Source organism: Crocuta crocuta, unplaced genomic scaffold (genome assembly GCF_008692635.1).
Source record: "Crocuta crocuta isolate KB4526 unplaced genomic scaffold, BGI_CrCroc_1.0 scaffold90, whole genome shotgun sequence".
NCBI lineage: Eukaryota > Metazoa > Chordata > Mammalia > Carnivora > Hyaenidae > Crocuta > Crocuta crocuta.
Genome location: NW_027527449.1, coordinates 5,703,492 through 5,727,244, shown reverse-complemented (window position 1 = coordinate 5,727,244; position 23,753 = coordinate 5,703,492). Strand labels below are relative to the sequence as shown.

Below are 23,753 nucleotides of genomic sequence, written 5' to 3'. Positions count from 1 at the left end.
CACCATTATTAATATCTCATATTTCCTGTAGCAGAGGTACAGGTCCATTGGGAAATCTCTGGGCCCAGTACAGGGGGAGAGGGAAGCCTCTGGTTGAACCTAGAGTGACTATCATGTGAGTCTTGCACATAATGTTTATTCCCCTGTAGGTTCCATCATCTCCAGCATGGTCACCAGTAAGAAGAAACAGAACTGCCCCTCTACAAACTGCCAATCTGATGAAGTTTATTTCAAGCATCCTTCAAATCTGCTCTAAATATACCTTCCTCCCCTTCACTGTGTCTACATCTCTTGTACTTACAAGCATCTGGCTTCTACCATCTCCATCCCCGGCATATACCCACACACCCTTCATTATAAGCTCAGTTTTATCAAACTAAGGTGGAATAAACTCCCTATTCTTAAGCAAATAACTATGATATAAATAATAATTACTACTGCTCCTTCCCTTTTCATTGCCATTCCAGGTCCCAAAACTTGCTCCTTGTCCACAAACAGTATGTGACACTCAGGTGGTTTTTATATCTCTCTTCCTGAGTGCCCCAGAGCAGAATTCTGATTACTCTGTATTGCTACATTATGTTTGTTTTCTTTGTAAAACATCCTTTACGTGATTGAGAATTTCAATCACTTCTGCTTCCATTAAATCCTAGAAATAGAATCTAATAGTAAGCATTTCACATATAAGTCTTCAGAGTTACTGTTTTTCTTTGCCGTACCCATGTTATTGTGGTAAAATGATTTTGAGCTCATTGGAGATAAATTCCATAGTAAATTAGCAATTATCATAAAGGATAACGATTTGTTAGTCTTCTCTAACTCACCTGAGCTGAAGACATGGTAATGTACTCTGTGCTATTTCATATTTTTCTTCCTTTGATTTAGAAAGAGTCTGTATCAAATATTTTATCTGAAAACCAAACTCTCATTTCTCAACTCATTTTTATCACTCCAAATTTATGTGTTTAGGTTTCAAAATATCCCATAAGCATTAGAAAGAAAACGAAGAGTCCTTTTTACATGTAACATCATGTTCTATTAGGCATTGAGATACAGCAATTTAATAATGGTCTCGGGAAACCTTGAGGAGGAGTTCAGGACTGGACAGAAGATTAGGCTGGATAACCCCTAAGGTCCTTTCTAAAGTTAAAAGAACCAAGAAATACAAACTGATTACCTCTAGTAAATATCAGTTACAGAATATTCTTGAATGTATAATCCGAATAAACCCGATAGTAATTATGTCATGGAGCAATTTTCCAACTGCATTGTCAAAAGCAATGTGTTAATATTTAAACTTGCTTTCCACAGCTTACTCCAAGACAATGGAATATATTGTAACAGCTCTTTCATATTTGAATACAAAATGATTTTAAAATGGCAACAAGAAGAAAATTCAAAGTTCAGAGAATGAATTGAAAATATTGCATAATATGGTAGAAACACCTACACTTTCTTTCTTAAAGTATAAAAGTGAAATGCAGGCTACAAAAAATTGATCACTATCTAACACAGGACTTGAATATGGTTAGTAACACCAGGGCAGTGAAAGCTAAGTATCTGGGGGTTTGATTTAATGCTTGGAGAAGCAGTTATTATTTACAAGCCAGACACCTTTTGATCCTTTAATTTGGTATTTAAAAATTCATATATCCAGGTTGGGCAACAATAAGATAAAAATTACATGGTTGCAATATTATTGAGGGAGAAAAAAATCAATGTTTGTTATATGTGTTAATTACATATTATATTTAATGAATGATATTTTAATTGAAATAAATATAAATGCACAAATCTCTAATTTAGTAGATTTGACTTACTTTGAGTTTCAGAAATGAGATAATGTTTGCAAAAAAAAAAAGTGGTTGTGGTTCTTTTTTCCTAAATGATCTTGATTAGACTGTTCATTTCTTTTACTACCCTGGTATTAATTTCAGCATTTCTTTTTCTTTTAGGACGTGATTCTCAGTCACCAGACTCAGGTACAGAAAAGCTATTCTGAATAACCATTACATCTGTTGTGAGCTGTTTTGGTTTTTTTTTAACATATTTGTAGTCACATTGTTGACCTCACAGTAAACTTCAATTGCATATACAGTTATGTCTATTAAACTAAGTTTAATTTCTTTTTACAAAGAAGTTATTTTGGAAATAAAAATAAATTTTACCCAAAAAAATGTTAAAAGTGAATGTAGATATTTTTGTATCCAATTTGTCTTCCCTTAATAAAAGCTTGGAGCTCTTACAATGATCGAAATCAAGAGACATTGAACGGCGATGCTACATATTCCTCTCTTGCAGCAAAAGGTTTTAGAAGCGTTCGACCAAATTTACAAGAAAAAAAGTCACCAACTCAGGTAATCCTGCACATTCTTGTCTACTATGTTATTTTAAACATGGTTAAAAATACACTTTAGAGTCTCTTCTCTAGCGACAGGTGCGTATTTAGAACATCTTTAATCTTTAATATGTTTTGCTTTTCTATCTGTGTTCCTTGTCAAACTTGAATTCACAACATGTTTAAGTTCAAAACAGGCTTTGTGGGCTTTTTTTCTGACTCAGGTTGTAAAAGTAGATCACTTTCTAACATTATATTTATGACTTTTTCTAATTCTTAAAAAGCTGTTGGCCGATGCTTTGATTTCGAAGCTATGCCGTCAGCCGTACATTTATTCAATAAATAGGAGTTCTGCAACTGTTCATTATGTTAACTGAAAGAACCCTGTGTTGGAGATATTAGTAAAATTGTGCCCCAAACCTGAAAAATGTTATCAAAACAGTGTGACTAAATATACGGTACCTATACCTCAAAGTCTAAAAATATGCATATATCTCAAGGTCAAAAAAATATGCCAAGAGAATACATGTTGATTTTTAACATAATTTTCAATATAGATGGAGTCAAACTTCATATTGTATTCTCCATAAAAACCATTTTCTCCCACAGGGTAACTATTGATAATAAATTAAAAGGCATTCTAAGTGGAATAAAAATGATCATTTAATCTAGCCAGCAAAATGTGTAGAATAAGGAGGTGTGACATTGTTTTACTTTCTTTAAGGGTTAGGTTGATGCTGGTTTTCTCAAAGACTAACTCTGACTTTCTCTCTGTTTTTCCTTCAACATTATTTCTCTCTCCGGATGCTTCTGGCAATCCAGGCACCCTTTCCACCACCCAGAAAAGAGAGCTTTTGTAGCTCCCTGATAACCAGTCACACAAAGGGTGACATTTTAGACCAATCAGTAACTAACACACAAACTCCCTCCTGTACAAAGTACTTTACTAATAAAAAACCTCTTGAGGGAACTATGTATTCTAATGATGACTCAAACCAGACAATTGTGTATTCGGAAGAATCTAACACAACTGTGTCATATACACAAAAAATCACTAACCCGCTACCAGCAGCTGCCACCATTGGTTCCCCATCAAATGCTAACACCAGCACCCCATTTCTACAAGAGGACTACACACAGGACTGTCAAACTCGACGAATTTCTACACTGAAACTAATCCATAACCAGGATCTAGGAAGTAGTGTCCACTTTAATACTCCACAGTTTTCCCAATCTGTTGAAGTACCATCGTTTCTCCAAAGGCCTTGCTCACCACCCCCTAACCCAGCGCCTGAGATACACACAACATCTCTTTCCATTCAGATAACTCCTGTTTCAGGACACGATCCTGAAAGCCACAAACAGCTACCTGAGCTTTCTCCAGAGACTACAAAGATACCTCTTCAGCAAGAGAGACAAAAATCTGCAGTTGCTGCGGCCTCTCAGTCCTCAGACTGCCGGGTGGTACATTACACTTTCCAATCTCTTCTCACAGGTGTTCAGCACAGACCCTAACTCCTTTGATTTGGGCTTCTTGTATAACCCAATGCTTTGGTAGTTTCTGAGCAGGAAGGGAAAGGAGAAAGAAACCGTCTTCCTATTTAAAGCCCTACTAAATTCATCAATAAATTTCTGGGTATCTTTTAATAAAAAATACATATATACATAGCAACCAATATATATCAATGTGTATATATAATATACACAGATTTTTAATCCAGAAATCATGTGCTAACATTTCTTCCTTCTAAGTATTGATGAATTTGTTATCACTGAATACTCTGCAAACCACTTCAGTTCTCAAAGTATTTTTAAATTTTACAGAAATACTTTTATGTCAGACTTTTGAGTGCCTTGATTTGCTTTGCATGTATAAAGGCTCTCAAAATAATTAGCAACTACAATTCATTTGGCAGGAAACATGTACTTTAATTCAACCAGCATTTACTCCTTTGTACCTCAATATTTAGTTTCACTGAAACTTGATCAATTTCTACCCCTTAAAATTTATTTCAGAACATATATTCACCAATCTTTAATATCCAGACTGTTAGGAAGTAAATCTTTATTTCCCTATATGTAAAATGCTTTCATAAGTGCCATTCTACTGGCATTTATTAGTCATTTAGAAGAGAAATGTGTTCCTCTTCTTGGTTTCTGCAAAATGATTTAGTGTTAAGAGTATAAGCTTTAAGGATCAACAGCAGATTTCAGTTCACCTCCATCACTGGCAATGCGATGAGGCAACCTTCTTAACTTCTCTGTGGGTCTGAGCGAAGAAATGAGAATATTAATTAATCCTTAATTCATAGGTATTGGTAGGACTAGGGAGATAGTAGAAGTAAACTACTTAGGACAGAGCAAGCACTACATAAATGGTAGCCATTAAAAAAGATAAAATGCTAACAACTACAGCAGTGGTGGGAAGATTGGAAACACTAATACCCAAGTAAATAATCTGTATAATACTATTTCCTGTAGCTGCGTTATTAAAGATCATCCAAAACATATCTTTGAAGAGACAGGTTTTTAAACTTTGTGGAAAAATCAGACATCTGATTGATACCACATCCCTTTTCCCACTTAGAAAGCAGAAACAAGCTCAGATGATTAAAAAGACAAATGGGTATTTTCCTATCTCTACTAAAAAGATCTCTTTCATCAGCTAATTGTGATATGCAAAATTAATTCGTTAGAGAAAGTTCTTTGAATTAAGGTAATATCTTTTGAAAGGACGTATGAAATATGATAACAATAATTATAATAGCAACTTAAAAATACTAGGAGTTTATCATATGCAGGTACTGTTACAACTTACTTGTATTTATTATAAATATAATAATATATTTATATACTATTATAATAATTGTTAATATTAATAATATAATTAATAAATGTTAATTTTCTTAATATAATTTAATATTGTTTATATAATTTTTGGCTAGGATTATTATTTATATTATTAACATAATATAAATTATTAATAATATCAATGTTAATAATATTGTTGGTATTGTTTATATTATGAGGTAGGGAGCAAAATCAAGCTGAGACACTACAGACAGGGTTCTGCCAGTATCAGAGAGCAAGCTTACTTATGTCCCGGGACATGTGCCTCCAGGAAGCATGGGTAGGAGAAGTCATAGCACACACCACCATGTTAGAACTCAGTTTGCTCCTCTAAGAGTTTGGTTCTTCTAAATGGCTTTATTATGCTTGGACACTTAAGTTCGATAACTTTCTCTTTCCATGGTTCTGTCACTATCCATGCCGACCAGAGATAGTTGGTTTCATTACATAATCCCCAGAGAATCATCACGAAACACAAAGTAAGGTTTGAGATCCTGTCACTTTTATTCACTGAACCATTATTTACTGGGTTTCTACTATGTGTCAAGTCTGTTCTAGTCACAGAGCTGTGTTTGAATCTACTGAGGATTAAAATTTACCAGGGAGGGGCAAAAATTAATTAAAAACAACTTAAATAAGTAGATTACATACATCAGAAAGAGATTACATAAATAAGCAATACTTAGCAGTGATTTGGGGAGAGTCCACATTACTTAGGATAGTCAAAGGATCCTCACTGAGAATTCCAAATAGCTTTGAAGGGAGAAGACCATTCCTGTCAGAGACAGCATCGAGTCAAGGCTTTAAAGCAGAAGCATGCTGGGGCCGCTCGAGGACCAGCAAGGAAGCCAGTGGGAAGACAGGGAGAAAGGGAGGCATAGAGTAAGCAAAGGGGAAGCCAGAGGTAACAGTGGCCAGATAACATCAGTCCCTGCAAACATTGCAAGGATTTCAACTTCTACTCTCAGTAACAATGGGAGTCATTGGGAGATTTCAAGCTACCACAATCGTTATTCAACTCACGGTCTAACTGAATCATTCTGGCAGCTCAATGGAGAATGAACTATACTAGGGCAGAAAGGAGGCTAAGCAGCCTGTTAGGTGGCTATTGCAACCATTTAAGCATGACATGATGGCGGCTCACGGCAGGGTGGAAGCAGTGGACGTGAGGAGAAGTCAGATTCTGGATGTATTTTGAAAACAGAGAAAATAGTATTTCCTAGACAGCATGTGGGACGTGAGAGAAAGAGAAGAGTTGAGACTGACTCCAAGGATTTGAATCTTAGCACCTGAGAAGGATGGAATTTGCCATCTGTTGCCCATACAGACGGGATAACTGTCTGTAGAGCAGATCTGGGGGGAAATCAGAGGTTCTATCTGAGACATGGTAAGTTTGAAGTGTCCATGAGATATCCACATGGAGAGGTAGAGTAAGCGGTCCAGTATAGGAGTCTGGCATCCAGGTAAAGGGACCAGGTTGGAGATACCAGCCTAGAGATGGTTTTTGTAGGCAAGAGACTGAATGAGATCACCAGGGCATAAGTACTGAGAAACCAAGGGCCAAGGACTGAGTCCAAGAGCATCCTACTAGTAAAAGAAAGAACCAGCAGAGGAGACTAAAAGGAGCATCCGCTAAGGGAGGAGGAACATGTGGTATCTGAAGAGCCGAGCAAGGAAAGTATATGGAGAAGGAAGAGATGGCTAACTGCACAAATACTGCTCACAGGGCAAGGGTACGATGAGTTCTGCTAAGTCACCTTTGACCTTAATGGAGACATTCTTGGAGTGGGCTTAAGAGAGACTAGAAGAGCAACTGGCCTAATTATTGTAAACCCTTTCATCCAGTTATTTTCCCTCTCTGAGCCTCAGTCTTTCATCTGTAAAATGAGGATAATAATGGTGTTCATCCCATACCACTGCCGTGAGGTTTGGTTAAGATACTGTATGTAAGGAGTTTGGTGTAGTGCTTGCTACTTAGTGACCCCTCAATATGTAGAAGTTGTTGTTATTTTAAAATAGCCTCCTTTTTCCAAACCCTACATCTGATTGGGAAAAGGAAATACACTGTTTTCCACAATACAGTTTCTTATGAGTGGGTTAAAGTTTATTTCATCTGACTTGCAGTTTGCTCCATGATGACACTGTGTTGCCCTTTATAGCACTTTGTCACACGGTGCCATGACATTGTTGCAGTTTGGGCATTTATTTCTTTATTTAGTAGTAAGACTACTTAACATGAGATCTGCCCTTTTAACAGATGTTAAAATGTATGACACCATATCATTAACTATAGCCACAGTGTCGCAGGGCAGATCTTCAGAATTGACTCATCTGGCATGACTGAAACATTACACCTGTTGAACAGCAACCCATGTCCCCCCAGACCCCACTCCTGCCCCTGGCAACCACCATCCTGTTCTCTGCTTCTCTGAGTTTGACTGTTTTAAATGCCTCATGTAAGCAGAATAGTGCAATACTTATCCTTCTGTGCCTAGCTTATTTCACCGAGCAGAGTACTCAAGGTTCATCCATGTCTCGTATGACAGGATTTCTTTCATTCTTAAGACTGAATAACATTCCATTGTATGTACACATTACATTTTCTTTATTCCATTCTTCCACCGATCCACATTTAGATTGTTTCCCCATCTTGCTTATTGGGAAAAATGTCATTGTTAAGTCTCATTTTCCACATAACAGCCTCTCGCCTCTCGCAATAGTGACCTTTGCATTTTAAATACTTACACTCCCTGTTCTGGCAAGAACTCTCATTAAATACTGAGAGCTGTAGGCTACACTCTATGAATCAGCCCAATACAGGCTCCATTATAAAGAATTAGCCTCCCAAGAAATTAGCAAATTCAAGCAACAAAAATTCTCTATGCTGAGAAGTGGAAAGGAAACTTGCGTGTTTTATGAGTTCCATTTACTTTTTTTTAATGCTGTTTTTGTTAAAGTCTGACCATCAGTTTAAGAAGAAAACAGCAACTTGCTTTTAGGAATTTTTATTCTCTCCATATTTGATAACTGAACATATTGCTTCATAAACTTCATATATGTTAATTTTCTTCTTACTAATTTGTAAATAGAACACAAAGTGAGGTGTGTTATCCTACTATTACTGTGGGAACAGATAGCCTGTTGCTAAAAATGCCACCTTGTTCAGTATCAGACAAGCGAAGGTCTAAGCCAGAAGCTTTGAAAAGACAGCAAGCATTTTCCCTGGCATTGGTGAATGCTGTTCCCGTTGCTTCAGGGGAACAATCTCAACCCTTCTATTATGAAATACCGTAATCAATCATTTGCCAGAGCCTACTTTCACAGCTGTTGCTGCACATATGTTGGAGACTCAGAGGAGAATTTATCTCACTGTCATGTAGAGGAAGGAGCAAAGTCATCTCGGTTCCTCCGTGGAATCGAGATGTCTAAGTTAAGGAAGGCAGAAAAATGAATAAATGTCAGCAGTGTGGAATGATAAGAAAGGTTCAGAATACAAAGTATGCTTTCTGGACCCATCTCATCAATACCAGCCCCAATCCCTCAAGTATTCCATTAGGATAGCCAGCCAGCATCCCGTAACGTCTTTTTGAGTCTGTTACGTTCTTCGTTGATCAGGTCTTTGGCAATTTCTTCATCAGACTAATGTCTGCTGTGTGTATTTTTTTTTTTAATGTTTTATTTATTTCTAGGAGAAAGAGAGACAGCGCGAGCAGGGGAGGGTCAGAGAGAGAGGGAGACACAGAATCTGAAGCAGGCTCCAGGCTCTGAGCTGTCAGCACAGAGCCCGACGCGGGGCTCGAACCCACGAACCGCGAGATCATGACCTAAGCGAAAGTCGGACGCTTAACCGACTAAGCCACCCAGGCGCCCCTTGCTGTGTGTATTTTTGAATGAGTGAACAGTAGAGCATATTTTGGAGCCTGAAATGAATTTAGAAATCACCTAGGATCTCCTCCACAGCACCTCCAAACAGATGCACATGAGCTTCTTCTTGAATACACTCAGGCACTGAGGGCTCAGTCACTTTAGAAGGCGGCTCTGAAATGCTCAAGCAAGTCTCGGATCTAATGATCAGAAAGGATTTATAATAGTGAGTCATAATCTGCCTTAACTTCTGCATACTCTTCCCACAGAGCCAAAGAGATGAAGTTTTCTCCTTTCCCTATGACACTTTTCATATTATTGTTCTCTCTACCCTGTTCTTTGCTTTGTGCAAAGCATCCCTGTGCCTCCCAAGCAATTCAATTTTTTTGTACTAAGTGCTTTGTTGTACTGTACTAAGTACTTTATGTACATTTCCACATTTGATTTTCACAAGCTTTAGGAGGTGGGTTTTATTAACGTCCACGTTTTACACAGGAGGAAACTGAGGCCAAGGGAGATAAAACAACCTGCCCAAGTGTGTCTGACTCCAGATCCACAGCTCCACCAGTAGTTTCCACTGTCTCTACCTTCTGAGATAACCTGACTCCTGAACCCTTTCTCCGGCAGCATTCTTAAATACGACACCTTCCTAGATTCAAAAATTCTCCATCAGAGTACCACAGAGGACAGTGGAAATATTCACTCACTGATCAGATGCCACACTCTGTCCATGTGCCTGAATCGGGGTGGCAATTTTGGATCACTTGCACCCAGAGGTAGGGACTATAACGCTCATAAGATCTCTGGTAAAAAAGGGTCTTCCTTATGAGACTACAGGGTAATCTCGTATCATTGAAATGCTAGCGGTACAGCCAGGACTTAGGGGAACAAGGGAATGACCAGTTCACTACTCTTTCTCCATCTTACATGCCATCTAGTTCCTTCTCTCCTCTGTGTGTGAGCCTTGTTCTCTCTTAGCTTCTGTCCTCTCATTGCTTCAAGTTGTCTGTGGATTCCAATGACGTTGCCCAGTGTCAGTTATGCATGAACTTGTGTCTGGGGTTGTGGGGAATTCTACTGCTTGACTGGGGCATTCAGTGTCATATAATTCAAATTCTCCAGAGGGAGGCAGTGCCTAAATGGCCTAGTTTAGTTCAGTCATTCTCCTCCTAAACAATCAGCTGTGGCCAGAGAAATGGAATCGCCTGGTACGAACATGGCTGCCAGGCGTGGTCTCCCTAGTACCCTCAGGAGGGGCAGAGAGAGGAGGTTGATTATTATAGCAGCAGGTGAGGATTGACTTTCGTTTTTCCTAAAAATTCTCCAATTGTCGATTTAAAAGTTATGGAAATTCAAAGTCTTAACAATGATACGGATAATTATATTATAAAACTCCATTATAAGTACCCATCAACAATTTCCATTATCTGGTCATTCATTTTCAATGGTCAACTCCAATTATCCTGGTACTGTTTTAAAATCAACATAAGATGCCATTCCCTTAAGTTAGTAGAAACTTTAGTACCACTATCTAACGAGTGAAAAGAAAAAAAAAATGAAAAAACCACTATGACACCTAATAAAATATAAATGATTTCTCAGTATAAGGGGATTGATTCTTATGCAATTCCCTCCTAAACTTTTTTTATTCCAGTAAATTACTGTCAACTCTATGGGAAAATAGAGAAAAACAGTCAAATCCCTCGCTTGATATTTATCAAGTATTCTGTATGCTCCTTGGGAAAGGAGGCCTACAAGATTAAGAGGATAAAGAAGGAAATGCTAAGATCCCAGACCATAGTAGCATGTCAGGCCAACTGGAGCCCAAGACAGAAAGAAAAATATGTCCCCATATATGTATGTTGTTATCTACTGTTAATTTTTTTCTAGAACATTGAAGTTATTTTTAAAATATTGAAAAGTTTAAAAAGGTAGGTGCATTAAAACCAACATTAAGTTTAAATATTTTATTTACCCAAACAGAATTTATTATAATTTTACCTCCTCTTAAATAAATTTAAAAGTGTCCTCTTTGTGATCATTGTTAGTCAAGGGGAAATTGTCTAACATAGCTATTCTCTCCATTGAAAATGAGACCAGGAAAAAGAAGATTTGAGAAATTTTACTAATGGGTTTGCTTCCATTAAAAAATCCAGGATACAAATTTTTCCTTTTTCCTTGATCTTCAATATGGCTTGTCATGGCATCAGTTGTTATTTCAATTTTTGTTATTTGGTTCCATGTGGATTGGGAGGGGCATTTATTTTTTTTTCTAAGATTGCATTAAAATAGTTTTGTCTCAATTACTGCATTTAAAAAAATAATTGAGATAGAGAGAGTGCATGAGCTGGGCAGGGGAAGAAAGAGAGAGAGACAGAATTCCAAGCGGTCTCCATGCTCAGAGTGGAGCCTGACACAGGGCTCAGTCTCACAGTTTGTGAGATCATGACCTGAATTGAAATCAAGAGTCAGATGCTGAACCAACTAAGCCACCCAGGTTCCCCCCAGTTGCTGAATTTTTGTCACTCTATTAAATTCTGCACCTGAGATAAGGATCTCAGTCATGTCACCAGAGGCCTGGTGTTGCCAGACTACACTCCCTTTCCCTGCACACCAGCTTTATACCAAGCCTACATCCAAGACCTTTTTCTCACCTCGAGCTTCTATATCTGCTGAGTCAGCAAACTGATGGCCCACAGGCTTGTGACTATAGATATGTTTTATTTCTAATTTGGCCACCTTTAGAAGGAACATACCTTCTCCATCCTACTGTGGTCCTGACTCTTCCTTCTTATCTAACGCCAAGCCTGATCTGCACATTCTGGGTACATTCCTGGCCCTCAGCAGGCGCTTGGGTTGGCAAGGCCTATGCACAACCATACACTTTTTCGACTGCTGAAACTCACCCTTCCTGAGTCTCCTTGTTCCTTAATTCCTTAAGAGGTCCCACCTAGAGTTAGTGATCTCTTTCATCCACAACTTCACCTTAGCATTCTGGGTTGAATTCATGCAGACCAAGATGTTCAATGCTCTTCTCTCTTACAATATTAAGTATCTTGGGGTTTAAGTGGCATCCCTTTCCTCTGCAGCAGAAAACTGGTGTCTCTAGCTCCCCCCTCCCTCCCAGCTCAACAGCTGGAGAAAGGGAAAAGGAACTTATACCCACAAAAGTCAGTGACCATTGGCCTATAGCCAAACACCTTAACCTTACATGTCTTAGAAGATGGAGACACAAAACAACTATAATGATTTTCTGCAGTCATCTGTCTGTCTGCCAAGAAATTCAGTCAGAAAAAAAGTCCTCTTGTTTTAAGTTAGTTCTTCCTACTGTAAGTAGCCAGACTGACAACACACTTCCTCATCCCTTTTCAGGCTCTTGCCTCTTCGCTTATCACATTTTCCTCAGACAAACATGTAGTACGTGATTTTCTCTTCTGCCATGTCTAAGAGGGTAGCTCATCAACGAGGAGATCAGGGTCAGGCCAAAAACTAGTCTAAGATGTAATTTACATCTTCATGGCAAGCTATTTCAAATCTTTTGTGTGAGTGACCTATAGACGATTTTTTTAGTTTTACCTATAGCAATTTAAATGTGGAAAGACTCACCACGAGGCATTCCATCTGTTACACACACATGCATTAGGACTCAAAATTGTGAGCATATCAGGAGGCAGGAAGAGAAATTCACATAGTGACATGCACTTGGAAGAACGAATGAATGGATAAAGACCATTCCTAGACACAATGCTATACAATCAAATTGATCATATTACCCATGACAATAGTGTTTTAGAATCTGCTTTAGCTTTTGACTTGTATCACGTCCAAAAGGATACATACAGGTAAGCCAATTCAGGGAGGGTTACAGTCATTAGCTTTTCCTTTTTATTTTGAAGGGCAAAAAACTCCTTTGAGCAGATAACTCAAATCCTATGGCATGATTTATATTATTTAACAGAATTTTCACTTAGCTTAAGTAACACTAAAGAGATTCATGTTATGTAGAAAGCTCCTTAGTGAAACTACATTATTATAAGAAATTCCATGGACATTGTGCTCACCCAAGATAGATTTGTATTGAATTGCATTCAGACTTTTAACAAAATTCTTTACTATGAGAATATTTTAAATTCTGGCTAACTTGAAGATTTAAGATTCAAGTTAAGATTTAACTTGAAGATTTAAGATTCAAGTTAAGATTTAACCTGAAGATTTAAGATTCAAGTTAAGATTTAACTTGAATATTCTGTCAGTTCATTCTAGAGATTTTAAAACTGTGTATAGTAACGGGGCATCTGGGTGGCTCAGTCAGTTGAGCGTCCAACTTCGGCTCAGGTCATGATCTTGCAGGTCATAAGTTCAAGCCCCACATCAGGCTTTCTGTTGTCGACGCAGAGCCCATTTCAGATCCTCTGTCCCCCTTTCTCTGCCTTTACACCACTTGTGCTCTCTCAAAAATAAATAAAACATTTTTAAAAACCTGTCGACAGTAAAAAACTATCACTTTCAAAATAAGTGTGTTTAAACAACAATCTTATTAAATAAAAATAGGATAAGGAAGCATGTCTTTTTATCCAGGGTTGGAATTTCTTAACTTGTCAATCTAACAATTATTAGATTGTTAGATTATGGTATCCACAATCCCTTAAAGTTTATGCAGAATTTTATGTATGGATGGATTCGTACACTTTTCCAATGAGAAGAATCAATAGTCTTCGTCACATTTTTTAAGCTATCTGTGACTAAGAGAAAGCTTTTTATGTATTTGTTTTAGAAGCATCTGTTTAAAAGTCTAAGGGAAAAAAATAATTTATGACTTTTTGAGATAAACAGCTTGTATGACATCAACTGTTAGGAAAGTGCTGTCTGGCCAAGAACACCAAATAGTACCACCTAAGATTTCTAAGTTAATACAGGTTTCTTTATTCATTCCCCACCCTGGTATTAATGTCCTATAATACTTCTGGCTATGGACCTATCTTACAACTGGCACCACACCAAACACTCAAAAAAAAAAAAACAAAAAAAAAAAACAAAACTATTCTGAAGGAGGAAAGGAAGAATTAAGAAAAAAATTGTTTTGCTTCAGAGTTTCATTTACTCAGGATGAAGCTGATGCTTATCAACACATTTGACATGTGTGGATAGACATCACGGTGGTCAGAAGGGATAGGTATAAAACCTATAATGGGCCATCCACTCTCTTCCTTTTACAGACAGCCTCTCCACCACGTTTTTTAGCCTCCTGGGTTACATAGCCTTGGAGGCATTAAACCTTCTTTTTCTCCTGTTTCTTTCTCCTTTACCTAAGACTTAAAACCAACAGTAGCTCTAACCAACTAAGGTACCTCCTAACCATCATCAGGGGCTGGTTTTTGTCTTCACTTCATTTTCCCAAACAGCTATCTCTAACTGCACAATTAGGATATTTTAAAGTGCAATTCTTTTCATATTTTATAGTGAAATCAAAATATCCTTTTTACCTCATTCGTTTTTAGTTCCATCATTCTTTACATCTTTAAATCAGGGAAAAAAATGGGGTAACCTGTTTTATATTTGGGGGATAATTTCCAGGTGGGAGGCAGTAGGGAGAAATCTATAAGATTTAGCTTTTTTTTTCTTTTCTTAATGTTTATTTATTTTTGAGGGAGAGAGAGACAGAATGTGAGCAGGGAGGGGCGGAGATAGAGGGAGACACGGAATCCAAAGCAGGCTCCAGGTTTCGAGCCGTCAGCACAGAGCCCAACGTGAGGCTCAAACTCATGACCTGTGAGATCATGACCTGAGCCGAAGCTGGACACTTAACCGACTGAGCCACCCAGGTGCCCCTGCTATAAGATTTTTCTTCAATTGAAGAGAAGGGAATTCTGCTGGCCAATAGACAACCTGATATTATTTTGCTGTGACAGGGACAAAACGCAAAACTTCTGAGGGAAAAATTCTATGGTGCCAAGACTCTCAATCCCCCACCCCAAATTACAATGCAGTGCTATGTGAAAACAGGTCTTTTTTCCAAAAACATTTACTAGATTTATTTTCTTCACTTTTTCATGCCTGTTCTGTACTGTATGCTGGTAACTAATCCTTTGAATATATTTCTTAAAAGGGCTTGCAAACACAGCTGATGATAAAGCTGAATAAAGCCTTCTCTGCCACATTGCAAAAAGCGATGTTTTTATTAACCGACTAATTTATATCTCTTGTTATTTTCACCTCATACTCAGCCTGGAAACCAGAACTTAGCTGACAATGTGCCAGAGGTAAATACTTCACAGGCTCCCAGACACACCACACGAGAAGCCTGTCTTCATGCCTTCTTTCTGGGGTGCTGTTTAACTGAACCACGTCTTACCTGACGGTGGCTCCAGCCTAGCCTCCCTGACTGTCACCACCTGCTGATGTGGGGCCTTCACACCTGCACAGATCCCCTCTTCCCCCGACCCTTTCACACTGCTTTTCACAGACCTCTTCTCCTTGCTCCTGTCCTCCCTGACCACAGCCACATCGCAGACTCTCACTACTGACTTGTCTTGCTCTTCTGGTGAGTTCTCCCCAGCCACCCCACATGAGCTGGGGAAGCTGACTCTGAAACACCTTCCCAATCATGGGTCAGAGGTCATCGGTGACAGATTGCACCACCATGTGGCCATGCACGTCATTATTCCTCCTTCCTATGCCTCCAGCACTTTAAAAAAAATATTTTAATGTTTTATTTATTTCTGAGAGAGAGAGAGAGAGACAGCATGATCAGGGGAGGGTCAGAGACAGAGGGAGACACAGAATCTGAAGCAGCTCCAGGTTCTGAGCTCCAAGCTGTCGGCATAGAGCTCGATGTAGGGCTCGAACCCACAAACCATGAGATCCTGACCTGAGCTGAAGTCGGACGCTCAATTGACTGAGCCACCCAGGCAGCCCTTTTTTAAAAAAAAATTTTTTTAAACCAATTTCTTTTTTTTTTAATTTTTTTAATGTTTTTTATTTATTTGTGTGTGCGAGAGAGACAGCGTGAGTAGGGGAGGGTCAGAGAGAGAAGGAGATACAGAATCTGAAGCAGCTCCAGGCTCTGAGTTAGCTGTCAGCATAGAGCCCGACGCGGGGCTCAAACCCACGAACCGTGAGATCATGACCTGAGCCGAAGTCAGACGCTTAACGGACTGAGCCACGCATATGCCCCTCCTCCATCACTTTTTAAACAAATCTCGGCAGGCCAGACACAAGGACTGACTGATTTCTTGTCCACCATCTCATTTTGCTGCCAAGCATTTTTATTCACATAGGTGTAAATTATATCTAAACTGATTCCACACAGTCTGTCCAGAAAATCCTTTACAGTCATCCTCATAAGCTTAGTTTCAGCTGAAAAAGTAAACTGCATTCTGATTCACTTTTTTAAATTTCTTAATGTTTATTTTTGAGAGAGGCAGAGCATGGAGTGGGGTGGGGTGGGGGGGCAGAGAGAGAGAGAGGGAGACACAGAATCCAAAGCAGGCTCCAGGCTCTGAGCTGGCAGCACAGAGCCCGAGGCGGAGCTCAAACTAACGAACAGTGATATCATGACCCGAGTGGAAGTCAGACGCTTAACCCACTGAGCCACCCGGGCGTCCCTATTCTAATTCATTTCAGAGTCATTTATATTTATACTGTGTTGCTCTAGCTAATGAGTTATACAGTGATTTGCCTTGATGAGTAGTTATCTCCAAAAAAATAAATTAACTCAGAAATTTAGATAGGTATACATAAATTATGACTAAGTTATAGCAAAAGTCTAACATTTTTTCCAAAACTTTAACCCAGTACTAAATCCTGGTGGATAACAGTTTATCACTGTGATTCATATGAAATTGTCCTGTGTGAATAGTTCATATACTCTTGTTTCTCACATACATAATTGGTGACTGCATGATGCTAATTCTTGCTTCTCTTTCACAAACAGCTACATCTTTTGGACCTATCTGTCTTACAGGGGTGAATGATGTAAATATTCTTAGTCTACACTGCAGATATTTAGCCTTCTGATATTTTGGAATTATTTGAGCCATTCTGGTATAGAAATTTATGAATTCACTTACTGTTTTATATATCAATAATTCATCTTTCATTTATAGCAATATATAAATACTCCCCTTACAAATGATATAATTTCAATATGTCTATATAACAAGTCCCTACCAAACGATTTATGAATAACTAAAATGCTTTGAAATTTTAAGGCACAGATTTTCTTTTTTTTTTTTTAAGTTTATTTATTTTGATAGAGAGAGAGCATGAGTGTGCCAGCAGGGGAGGGGCAGAGAGAGAGGGAAAGAAAGAATCACAAGCAGGCTCTGCACTGCCAGCATAGAGCCTGACATGGGGCTCAAACCCACAAACTGTGAGATCACGACCTGAACTGAAACTGAGAGTCGGACTCTTAACCAACTGAGCCACCCAGGTGCTCCTAATGCACATATTATCAATCACATCTAATGTATAGGCAATGGCTTCAATTTGAAAAATATCTAACTTTAGGCAAACAAAAGGGGAGAATTTTTTTCTAGCATTTATTTAATAATGAAGGTTGAAATAAGCACCATTATAAACAAAATTTTAATTGTGCTACATAATTCTTATGTCGTGTCAATGTTATAACCCTGAAAATTTCATGCATGGAGAAATATTACAAGTCTTATGTTTTCCAAGACACTGCAATTATAGAAGACAAAAGACACCTTTTAGTATTTTTCTTAAATACTTAACAATACTTTAGATGGGGTTTAGTATTCATTCAATGGCTGGGTATAAAACTTAGCCATGAATGGCTGGGTATGAAACTTTGTCATGAAATGTTCCCATTTGTCACTGGCCACAGAAAAAACCCTCACTTTGCAGGGTCAACACCCCACTTGCCACTACAGCCTGGAGCCCAATAGTCCTGGGCTTCACTATGTCCTACTATGTATTCAATAGTTCTTCATTTAAAACTTCAAGGAATAGTAGGGCCTTTAACCAAAAATACAAAACAATGATAGCATATCAGTGTATGTACTAACCAATTCAACTTGCTGTACTTAAGGCTCTTCAGGAGCCTGAAAGGCAAACATACATATAGTCTTACAGGCACAATCAGAGCTAACTGTAACTGAACTTAATTTCAAGCTGCAATTCAAACTGCACATGGGTTGCACAAGGAGATGATTTTCCTAATAATTATTCCGCTATAACAATAAAGTATTTTCTAAAATCCTAATGGTGTTATTTCGTTAGTAAAATCCTAGTTGGTTTAACACTATGAGAGACGAAGTCTATGTGCAATATTTATTTTTTTAACCCACAGTTAATATTACTGAAACTATCAAAATAGGGTTCAAGACAAATTTTCTAAGTTCAGTGACAAAGTAACATGATGGGTTTTAATAAGAATTCTGCTTGTGACACTCATTGTAACACATTATAAAGCAGTACTATAATTAAATTTACAAAGAGCAACCAAACCAATTTAGGCAAGGTGGCAAAAATATTCTCAAGTAATTCATCAAAGTTATAGACAGGCTCTGAAGCATTTGGGTAAGCTAGTGCCTCACATCATTTGAATGCTCAGTACTCTTCAGGTAGAAGACCTATAAGATATGGTGGCTTATGATAGGAGAGTGGCTTCTGTCACAGCTTAAAGAAATACTTAATCAGCAAGCATAATCACTGTAATGGAATATTTATTGACCCTAGGGCATATGTGGTATGGCTATAAAAATATGAAATTAAATTAACTCCTGGTCATTTCAAACCATGAGCTTTAAAATGAAAAATCCAGGAAATATGTATGTAATTAATTGATGACCTACATTTCAGGCCTGCATTGCAGAAGTTTAATCTGTTTTCAGATCAGTAGAAAAAGTTCACAAATGATGGTTCTTTATCTGTGTGCATATGTGTGTTTGTGTGTATTCAGCTGTAAGGTATTTTAACTAAATGCTCTTACTAATGTTTTGTCTCATTTGCATGCATTATGTAATCTCCACCATGCTCAGTGCTGTGTTGTGGCTAGAAAAGCATCCTTAATAGTGGTGAGCTCAACCTCTGGGAACTAAGTTGATCCAATTCAATTAGAATGTGTATCTATTGAATATCTACTATGTTCTTAGCACCAGGTTGAGCATTATAAAAAAATATGAGAGAAGCACATAAATGGACTATCTCCAAAAATATCTCAAGCTGTCACTGGGGATATAATATGCTCAGACATAAGTCAATCAAAACAATAAAATATTAAGAAACCAAAAAGAGGCCCATAGAGTGCTAAATGAGATTGGAATAGGGAGAAGCCAGCGGTTTATCGTGTCTTTCTGATGCTTTGCCAGAAAAGATTGATTCTTTTAGAATAGAAGAGATTGCTTCATGATACGTAAATCCAAACAGTTGTGTTCTTTATCTTACTCACTTTGCCTGGAAACACGCATTCACTAGAGGACAGCCCTATGTCTGAGAACCAATCCCTTCACGATAAAGAACGTTCATTTCAAGTCCCTCCAACAGAGCAGTGGGACGGTGTTCTGACCACTCATTATGACTTGAAAAGCAAATTCACTCTCCATGTTTATTTTACACTGACTCCCACTGATACTTTTGGCATCTCTGTTGGCAGAGTGGCATGCCCACCGGTCAGCTGCTTCTACTCTTCCTAATTACCTCCTGTGCCCTCTGACATAGGAGAGAGTGGTTTCAGAAATAATGGAAGATAGAAAAGACATTTAAAAAAAGGGACCTCTCTCTGTAGACATCAGTTTTCAAAGTAAATAAACATTTGCCAGCTGATTACTGTCATATGAGCACCAGTCTTTTATTGTCATCTACAGGAATGATGTTTACAGAGGACCATGTGCTATAACAGGATGTCTTTGGTCTCTTCTCAGAGCCAGATAACAGTGAATGGAAACTCAGGAGGTGCTGTGAGCCCAATGAGTTACTATCAAAGGCCGTTCTCCCCTTCAGCTTACTCTCTCCCAGGCTCGCTCAATTCAAGCATTATCATGCAGCATGGCCGGTCACTTGGTAAGTCTTTTGACAGTCACGATTTTCAGGACAATTTCATATAACAAGTACAAACCACATGAGAAAAACGTCAGAGTAATTTTTCCAAAAGAGTGGGACATTCAACACTCCACTATTTAATGACCCTATGCTAGGGGAGGAATTAAGAGCAGCGGAGTCAACACTGGAGAGAATAGGCATTCGACTATTCCCAAGACACTGACTGCATCTATATCTGAGTGCGCAGAAGGCTATTAAGTGTTTGGAGTTTGAGGCAGAAAGAAGGAGGACAGTTAGGCAGGAGAGTTCTCACCACCAGAACATTCATGTAGCACATTTCCACAGATGGCAAATGCCATCCATGTTCAAAACAGCCTGTTCTTTTGTGGAAAAGCTTTCGCTGTAGAAAATTCTCTTGGCATATATTCAGAAGAATTATTTAACAGTTAAAACAGTCTAATACGGGGACAGCTGCCTCACAAAACAGTAAATAGTAAACTACCCCCTCACAAAGTAGCAAACCACTCTTCGAACTGAGACCAGAAGACTATTAGTCAGGGAGAGGAGTTCCATTAAATGATGATCCCTGGATTTTCTATAGAGACACTTCTTAATCCTTTGAGGATTAGGAATTAGATGAAAGAGAGAGCTCTCCTCCAGAAAAAAAAAAAATGCACATTTGAACATTCATAAAAACTTTTAAGCGTATAATTTCATGGGCCTTGTGAGTTTTTTGAAGCCTTCTGGATAAGAACTTGTACTATACGATGACAAATATTTTTCTGTGGCAAATATATTAGGACTGTTTAGAAAATAACATGCGTATTTCTGAGGGATTTAAAAAAATTTTTTAACGTTTTATTTATTTCTGAGAGAGAGAGACAGTGTGAACAGGGGAGGGTCAGAGACAGAGGGAGACACAGAATCTGAAACAGGCTCCAGGCTCTGAGCTAGCTCTCAGCACAGAGCTCGACATGGGGCTCGAACCCATGAACCGTGAGATCATGACCTGAGCCGAAGTCTCAGATCTCATGACTGAGCCACCAAGGAGCCCCCTGAGTTTTTAAAAGTGTAAAAAACCCCAAAACACCAAAAACCAAACCAAATCAAACCATTATCCCAGTTCAAGCTGAGAAAGGTCCCATGATGCTGAGTGAGTGGAAGGCTTCCAGACAGCAGGGGAGGAAGGTGGAGGAAAGAGTGCAGGCAGCACACCTCTCAGAAAGTCTAAGACTGATCCTGTGGCCACCACCAACCAGCAACAGAGCACAGGGTTTTCACTCTCATTTCCTCTTTGACAGCAGGTGGCACCTCCTCTTCCCCAACACTGTTTATCAAAAGACATGATGCCATCAGCTTCCCCGGGAACATTCAGCATGTGCATTATGGAACTCAACTTCTGTGGTCAACAAAACCTCTATATACATGTAGCCCGAGACTCATTAAAGAAAAGTCTAATTATACATGTGCCTTCTCTAATGGTGCTCCTGGGGATCACCTGTGTATGCTATAATGATGTCCTTTTAGAGCGTAAGAAAGTAGAATGTCCTTGTGCCCAGATATTGCTCTGAAACGATCTTTCCATGGTGCAGTATTATAACAGGTGTCCATTATATCTAGATTTTTAAAAAATGCTTATTAATTTATTTTGTGAGAGAGTGAGCATGTGTGTGCGTACGAGGGGAGGGGCAGAGAGAGAGAATCTCAAGCAGGTTCCGCAGTGTTAGCACAGATTTCAACGCGGGGGCTCAACGCCATGAAGCACGAGATCATGATCTGACCTGAAATCAAAAGTCAGACACTTAACTGACTGGCCCCCCATACCTAGATTTTTTACATAGCTATGCGTTATCACACTCCTTTAGTAAAACTACAAATTATTCTAGCCATAATGTTTTCTCAAACAATTATTATCAACGTCGGACTCTTTTTCCTCACAGCTGTCTTAATGCACACAATTTTGTCCCTCCCACCCCAAGAAACAAGATACATAAATACTTGACCATAGATAGGCTTTCATATCAGAACATATCAATGGGTAGATTTATAGATAAGCCATACTACATGGAAAGAAATTCCCTATAGAAACACTGAACAAATTCCAATCAGCCAGTGCTGAGACAGGTTCTGAGAATACACAAATCTATCCTGCCTTTGAGAAACTTTATGTTAAGCTGAGGACAAAAGACTACAAAAATGAGAGTTAGTGGACCTATAAAAGAAAAATAAAAAGTTAACTTATATAAACTATAAATTAATTGACTCTTATGAACCATATGTGAAGACAGAGTTAATACTGTTTGCTTAGGCTGGGACTTTGCACATAGGAGGTCCTCAAAAATTATTTCTTGTTGAATAGAAATACCACCATCATGGTTCCTGACTCAGACACTTCTTGGAACTAAATGGGAAATTAGAGTCAAATATCACATTTGGAGGTGCTTGGACAAGATACCGCTTTTACATACAACAGTACATGAAGCCATTTCATTCCTACCCTTATTCATTCTTCATTAGCAATGTATCAAAAATGCTTTTCTGTTGCAAACTAAATTGACTATAACCATAATAAAATGATAGCAGTTATAAGTGTCATAGATTTTAGCTTACAGGAATCCTATCTGTAGTTATCCTTATAATGATGAGTTAAATCTTTTAAAATCTTACTTATAAACTTTTCTATATAGTACAGTCATATATGAGGCACCTGGCTGGCTCAGTCGGTTGAGATCAGCTCTTGGTTTTGGCTCCGGTCATGATCCCAGGGTCGTGGGATCGAGCCCCCCATCAGGCTCTCCCTCTGCCCCTGCCCCACTTATGTACACATGTGCACATTCTCTCTCTCTCATAAAAAAATTAAGGTTCTCTCTCTCTCCCTCTGTTCCTCTCCTCTGCTTGCACTTTCTTTCTCAAATAAAAAATAAACAAATAAAAAATACAATCATATCTTTTGTGATAGATTACATATATATTCACATATATTCATTCTTTTTTTTTTTTTTAAATGTTTTATTTATTTCTAGGAGAGAGAGAGACAGCGTGAGCAGGGGAGGGTCAGAGAGAGAGGGAGTCACAGACTGAAACAGGCTCCAGGCTCCGAGCTGGCAGTCAGCACAGAGCCCGACGCGGGGCTCGAACCCACGAACCGCGAGATCATGACCTAAGCGAAAGTCGGAAAGTCGGACGCTTAACCGACTAAGCCACCCAGGCGCCCCTATTCATTCTTGATTCATACTTGTAATCAAGTAATGCTACCCTGAAACATTAGAGCTTTTCCATACCCACATAAAAAGAGAACTTTCTGAGTACCAGATCAGACAAACTATGGCAAAGAATCATTCTTGCTCACCAAGAATAAATTTTGAGATTTATTGTAAAAAAGCAGGATGTCACATTATCAATTGTACAAAGTGAATGGTAATACTGTTGATCTTCATAAATATCTGTAAATCAAGAGTTAAGTGGAATATATAGCACATACATGTCCTCTCTGTTTCTTATGAAAGTATACTAAAAGTTCCTACAGATGGCATGAAGATAGGAACATGATAAATCTCATATAATTTACATGCTCGGGGCAATTTTTATACTCAAGGGGCAAGCCATGGGTTTTATACTTCAAAGTAATAGCAAAGATATTTCGCCATCATGGCTACTTAAATAAAAATCAGTACCAATAATTTAAAAGCATGTATTT

At 38.4% G+C, this 23,753-nt stretch overlaps 1 protein-coding gene across 4 annotated transcripts in view; it reads left to right on the top strand.

Annotated features, from left to right (window-relative positions):
• Positions 1 to 23,753, top strand: part of SORBS2 (sorbin and SH3 domain containing 2) — a 188,027-nt gene that overhangs the window by 90,640 nt on the left and 73,634 nt on the right. For 3 of the 4 annotated variants that reach the window (XM_077762335.1, XM_077762327.1, XM_077762313.1), the window contains 3 exons: positions 1,956 to 1,982; positions 2,233 to 2,357; positions 19,939 to 20,077. In XM_077762335.1, the coding sequence (XP_077618461.1) occupies positions 1,956 to 1,982; positions 2,233 to 2,357; positions 19,939 to 20,077 (291 nt within the window). Of the gene's footprint in view, positions 1 to 1,955; positions 1,983 to 2,232; positions 2,358 to 3,310; positions 3,803 to 19,938; positions 20,078 to 23,753 lie in introns of those variants that run through there. The other variant, XM_077762319.1, reaches the window with a different exon arrangement.